Here is a 6,091-nt window from a genome sequence, read left to right as displayed (position 1 = left end):
TGTGTCAACATTTCATGTCTAATTTCTTTAACATGTGCAAATATGATGTGTGAAAACATGAATTTGCATTAGCAGCCATGTCCTCCACAGGAGGCAGGACTGTCGCGCTTCCACAGCTGCTCGCAGTTTGCGGATCGCTGAGTGCAGCTTTCACTGACAGCCTGTCAATGGTTCACTCACTGAAAGCTGATGTTAAACCAATCATCAGATTGCAATGATACCACATTTTCATAGTGGAATTTATTTTCCTTTTGTCTGGTGGTGGGGGGTGGGGGTGGGGGCAGTATCAGAGATGCCAGTGGCGTCAACAAACTAATACACAAGGGTGGATTCATTATTGCCCAGAATCCGGAGGCATTTCAGTCAGTGAGCGACAGGAAGTCACTCGACAAACTGCTCTCCATCATGGACTCATCTCATCTCGTTCCATACTACAGAAGGGAGCAGAGCACCTTCTCGCACAGACTCATTCAACCCTGCTGCCTTAGTTCCTACTACTCCCTATGAAACTCTACAACTGCTCTCCTTTTTGTCCGTTGTGTGACCAGTGATCCCCGTTTTTACTCTTTACACCCATGACTGCAGTCCAGCCTATACCAGTAACACCATCAGCACATTACCAAATGATAACACAGTTTGTGGACACATCTCAGATAGTGACAAGTCTACCAAAAGAGATAAGATCCTGAAATTGGATTTCAGCAAACAACCTGACACTGAACACCAGGAAAACAAAGCAAATCATCTTTGACATCGGGAAGATGTCAGTGCAGACCAGCTCCCTGTCTACATCAGTGGTGACTGTGAGGGCTTATGCTGGTCTGTCCTGGACTACAAAGACCTCAGCAGTCACCAAAAAGATGTACAATTGTAGAAGTCCTTTAGATGTGACCTTCACCAAGGTCAGGAAGAATATCTGGCACCCAGATATGAGAGAAAATTTGTCAGGATATTCAGGAGCAACCCAGCGACCAGCAAGGCTCAAGCCTGTTATGAAATGGAAATTGCTGGAACACCAGTGTCACTATTGACAGTGAAGCAAGGTTTTCTTCACCATGGGCTGAGAGGGTGCCAACCATGAAAGAAGCCCCTGCTACATCTTCAAGCTCGACTGAAATTTGGAGGATGGATTTGGAATGGATAAAGCAGGCCAACTTTAAGCTTCTCAACCTGAACCCTGTTAAACCCTACTGAATTTGTGGACTGCACTTATAAGCTGGGCCCATGCCAGGAAACCCACCAATTTAAATAAACTTCAAATTCTCCCAAGAGGAGTGGTCAAATATCCAACCAGAACTATGTCAGAGGCTAGTTGATGGCTCCCACAAGCATCTAGTTGAGGTGCAACTTATTAAGGGACATTCAAGCAAATATCAGTGGTGATGCAGATTTACATTTGAGCCACTTCAAATCTGTGCACCCATTTGTTGTTTTTTAAAATCATTAAAGGCGCATGCTGCATAACCATTCACACTCTGGAAATAATTGAAAGCACAAAATTACCATGTCATTCATGCCCATGATAATGCATGCAAACATTTATCTCAGCATATAGCACAGAAGTGGGTTTTATATGTTACCTCTTTTCGTTAAAATCGCAGAGAGGCACAAAACTCATATATAAAGTTGTTGTTAAGCAACTTGAACCCAGAGCTTTTATCTTGGCTGTGAGCTAATGCCATAATTCAGCACTATGAGTGTTTCACGTAGGATGCGTGTCCCTTCCCTTTAATCTTATTCTTAAACTAAGATGAGAAGTTTTTTTTTTTTTTTTTTTTTTTTATTAGTAATATAAACATACAAACAAAATGCACCATATATTACAGATTCAGAGAATAAACATTTCTTACATATTAGCAACTTTCATATATAGTGAAAATAAAATATAAAGATGGGGTCACATAAATTAACAGATTATTAACTCACTAAATCAAAATCTTCTACAAAGGAAACAAAAAAGCAGCCTTTTTCTTTTTAACTAAAGTCAAAGATTTAACCAACAGGTTTAGGTCGTTTTTCCAGTGAGCCAGTGTTGGTTTAATCTTAAAAAAGCGACATTTATGTATAAAATACTTACACAAGATTAATAACACATTAACACCATAATTAGCTTTCTTTTCTTTCAAAAACACTCCAAACATTATCATATTTAAGGTAAATGGGGTAATTTGAATCCCACTGGAATAAAGCCAGGTATGAAAATCCAACCAAAATATTTGTATAAAATTGCACAAAAAGAATAGATGGTCCAAATCCTCCTCTTCTGTTTCACAAAATACACAATTACCCGTTTCTATTTTGAATCTATCACTAAGGAGTCTATTTGTCGGGTAAATTTTATTCAAGATTTTAAAACTAAGATGAGAAGTAGGTCTTCTGCCTGCTCCGCATCCAGCAGCTCCCTTCCTGCTGCTGCTGGATGCGGAGCAGGCAGGGACCCCGGTCGCCATTTTTATGGTAGATCCAGAAGCCCATCCCCCTCGCGCATCTTCACTGGGAAACGTTCCGACTTTCATTCAGCTCAGCGGGAAGCGCCCGGCCGCATGCACGGTACTGAAAAATGGCTTCACCAAGGACAATAACCATTGTGGCTCTTTCTTTTGCTCTGGGTTTATTTTTCGTGTTTATGGGGACCATTAAGCTCACCCCGAGACTAAGCAAAGATGCATACGACGAAATGGTGAGTAGCGTTGAGTCTTACCCGTGAAGTGTCCGCATCTTTGGGGGGGGGGGGGGGGGGGGTAAAGGCCATTGTTCTGCGGTGACTACAGACTCAATGTGTAGGGAAGCTGACCTAAATAGTAAAAGGACGGGAAAATGAGTGTTTTAGATGCTGGGTTGCTCTTTTAATAGGCCTGTCTGTTGCTTGTTTTCCCAGTGGAGAGTCCTGTACGGTTATACAAATGACCTGCTATTATTGCCTGCAACAATACTTTTAGCACGCATGCTAAGCCACCGTGTTTTAGGATAAGACTCAAATTATTTTAGCAGTCATCCCTGTAAACAGATAGCATACATAAAATAGTTTAAAACGGGCCTATCCTTAGCTGAATATGGATGAATAATGAATGAATGAAAGCACTTCCTTTTTCTTTCTTCTTAAAACATGCTGTAATTCAGCTTAAAGATACAAAGAAGCATGCGGGATAATTAACAGTTTTGGAAGTGAGAGATTGGCCTTTATAACCTAAAATGTCTTGTAGCTCCCATGGATGGATGGATAGATAAGATAGATAGAGAAGCAACTTAGCAGTTGGAGAGCAATGGTGGCGCATTCGAGCAATTTCTGTGAGATGCACCTGCGGGTGCTGATGTTGAACTATCCTGTGGAAGATCATCGATGGCATGCCTGTTGGTTTAATTACTGCATTCCCAAGCTCACTGAATATCATAATTGGATGAGTTTGCAGGTTTTCTTGAGCAGTGAGCAATAGTGAGCAATAGGCTGGAGAGTCATTGTGCAGCCACAGTGATGATAAACTGTCATCTAGATGTTGTACCTGCTGACCTGAGTGTGGTGACTCCACCTGGTCCTTACATGGCCTCACTAAAGGACATTCATAGCAGCCTGTAGGCCAAAGTTACACACTATTCATGAAGATTTCTTTTTTCTTTCTAGAAAAGGGCATACAAGAGTTATGCCAAAGCATTGCCGGGCCTGAAGAAGATCGGGATCAGCTCAGTCCTGCTACGTAAGATCATTGGCTCTCTGGAGGTGGGCTGTGGGGTGGTTCTCACCCTTGTACCAGGCCGGCCAAAGGACGTAGCCAACTTCTTGCTGCTGCTTGTCATGCTGGCTGTGCTCTTCTTTCACCAGCTAGTAGGAGACCCCCTGAAACGGTACGCCCACGCTCTAGTCTTTGGTATTCTGCTCACCTGCCGATTGCTCATTGCTCGCCAGAGTGATGACCGGCCAGAAAGAGAGGACAGCAGAGAGGAACAGCACATCAACGATCAGGAAAAGAACAAGGTCAAGCAGTCTTAAGGTCTTTCCTCTTGGTCTATGGATTGTAGTCATTCAAATTTTGAAGGAAACATTCACTCCTAGTAATAATACTACACACACACACATCCTCTGTCCCATCCAGCTGCTGACTGATGACTCTCACCTACTCCTCTACACTCTTACTGTGAAACTGAGAACTCCTGACCCATCCATCCTCTACATAACCGTGGACAATCGTACCTTTGGAAACTGATGAGCTCAGCTCATTGTCACGTTTATCCATCCCTGTTTCCCTATTTATTTCAGTCCTACACTGTGTTCAATGTTTTACTCTACTAAGAATCTCTGTTATGTTTTAGGTTGATTTGAGAATGCTGTTTTTCATTGAAGAATCTTTGTTGTTTTTCTTTCTAATTTGTTTTTATATTGTAGGTAGGAGAGGTTAATGATGAATTTCAAGCATGTTTAATTTGGTCAAATTTACAGAGTTTAAACTAAAAAAGGCACTGATAAGGGGAATTTTGGACTTGCTGTACTTTTTTAATTCGTCTTACATATCCAGGTCTGATGTTGATGCAGTGTTACCCAGTGACTCCTTCAGTTAAAAAAACAACCTATAAATCCTTTTTCATTTTTCATCTCAGTAGACTTTTGCAGAAGTACGCATGAAATCTTCTCAAAGTAAAATAAGCTGAATATCATCCTTTCAGTTCTGTTATTACACTGAAGTTGTTTAGCTGGGAATGATGGTGCTCGCTGCCTCAGACGTCGGCAGCCTGCTTGTACTGCAGAACACAACCAAATCAGAAGAGTATTTTCTCATTGAAACTCAATTTTACCATTTGTAATTCACAGTTGGAAGTCTTAAATTCTAATCACGGGTTTGTTTCTTCTTCTCTAAAGATATGAAAATAATTCCTACTGCGGTTGAAAATACTGTCAATTTTGAGACTCACAATATTTCTGTAAATGATATACTTAAAATAAAGAATTGGAGCTCAGCCTGACTAGTGCATTTCATTCCATTAAAGTTAACTAAAAATACCTTAAATATGAATCACGAGCTGCCCCCCCCCCGCCTTGTTATATAACTTCAGCCAGTCCCTGTCAAAGTAATTCCTTCATATTAGCACATATCCTACATACTACCTAGAAAAGTACTGTGTGCAACAGCTCTGCAAGAGAAGTCTTGGTCATTTTATTCTGTCCATTGCACATAGATTGGTTTATTATAAAATGCTGCTTAACTCAGGCTGGCATTAAGTTATTATTGTCAGAAGGGACTGACTTTCGCACCTTTTTTTGTTTATGTGAATTTTCTCATAAGATGACTCCTGATGGCCTAAACTCAAAGCTGTGTCTGACACAGCAAAAAAAAAAAAAGCCCTCATATGAGCAACAATCAAACAGGCTCACTGTACAGACTGGCTCTGATGGTTGTTTGTCTTAAGCCACTTTTCCTCCTGCTGAGCATGAAAGCTGGATGGGATATTTGTTACAGTTTGGATGAAAGTTATAAGAAGAAGACACGCTTTAAAAATCATGCATTATGCATTCCCCAAAGGGCAAATTATGACAGATGTTTGCAGAACAGCTTTGTCCACATGAAAAGAGAAATTTGTTTGTGAGTTGTAGCTGAGATTTCTGGCATACTGAAGAAAATATTAGGTAAATGAAATATAATATGATCTCTGGAAAACTAATTCAATCCCTGCAAAATGGCATAGGCATCTTAGATCCTTTGCCCTGCGTGTTCTTAGATATGGACATGTCTTTTACAGGCATATTTACTAACATAGATACATATAACTATGGAAAAAAAAAATTCAGGATAGACATAGCATTTTGGGTTTTGCTGCTGAATTACAGGAGGGCATTATTTTCTCTTGCAAAAGATGTTTTTCTAAAGGGGATAAATAAGGAGGCACTGAAGCACCACACTTTCACAAGCTGTTATCGTGGTTGCCACATTGATATTTTGGGATGAGCTACAATCTTTGTTCCAAAAGTTCATACGAAGTCCCACTTGATGTTTGTCGACTGTGCTTTTGATTTAAATTGTAAATGACAGATTTTAAAAAAAAAAATCCACCTGACAAGGCTGATTTCTGCAAGGCTTGATCTGAAGATTTTCTGTGCCAGTTT

The 6,091-nt window shown here is 40.5% G+C and overlaps 1 protein-coding gene across 1 annotated transcript; it reads left to right on the top strand.

Annotated features, from left to right (window-relative positions):
• The first annotated feature begins 2,442 nt into the window (after nt 1-2,442).
• tmem35a (transmembrane protein 35A) lies at nt 2,443-4,947 on the top strand. Its single transcript, XM_085243958.1, has 2 exons — nt 2,443-2,680; nt 3,620-4,947. The coding sequence occupies exons 1-2, from the start codon at nt 2,561-2,563 to the stop codon at nt 3,983-3,985; spliced, it is 486 nt and encodes a 161-aa protein (XP_085100084.1). The 5' UTR covers nt 2,443-2,560; the 3' UTR covers nt 3,986-4,947.
• Nucleotides 4,948-6,091: the final 1,144 nt, after the last annotated feature.

The sequence above is a fragment of the Mchenga conophoros genome, linkage group LG2, assembly GCF_057382185.1.
Source record: "Mchenga conophoros isolate Kocher_MC1m ecotype Shallow Benthic linkage group LG2, M_conophoros_male_GT1.1, whole genome shotgun sequence".
In the NCBI taxonomy this organism is placed as follows: domain Eukaryota; kingdom Metazoa; phylum Chordata; class Actinopteri; order Cichliformes; family Cichlidae; genus Mchenga; species Mchenga conophoros.
Note: the sequence above shows the minus strand (reverse complement) of the source record. Positions and strands in the feature narration are given on the sequence as shown.

What these genes read in the sequence shown, in the direction of transcription:
- tmem35a (XM_085243958.1), top strand. Translation starts at nt 2,561, where the DNA reads ATGGCTTCACCAAGGACAATAACCATTGTGGCTCTTTCTTTTGCTCTG. An exon ending in AAGATGCATACGACGAAATG is followed by an intron (nt 2,681 to 3,619) that starts GTGAGTAGCGTT and finishes TTTTCTTTCTAG; the next exon opens with AAAAGGGCATACAAGAGTTA.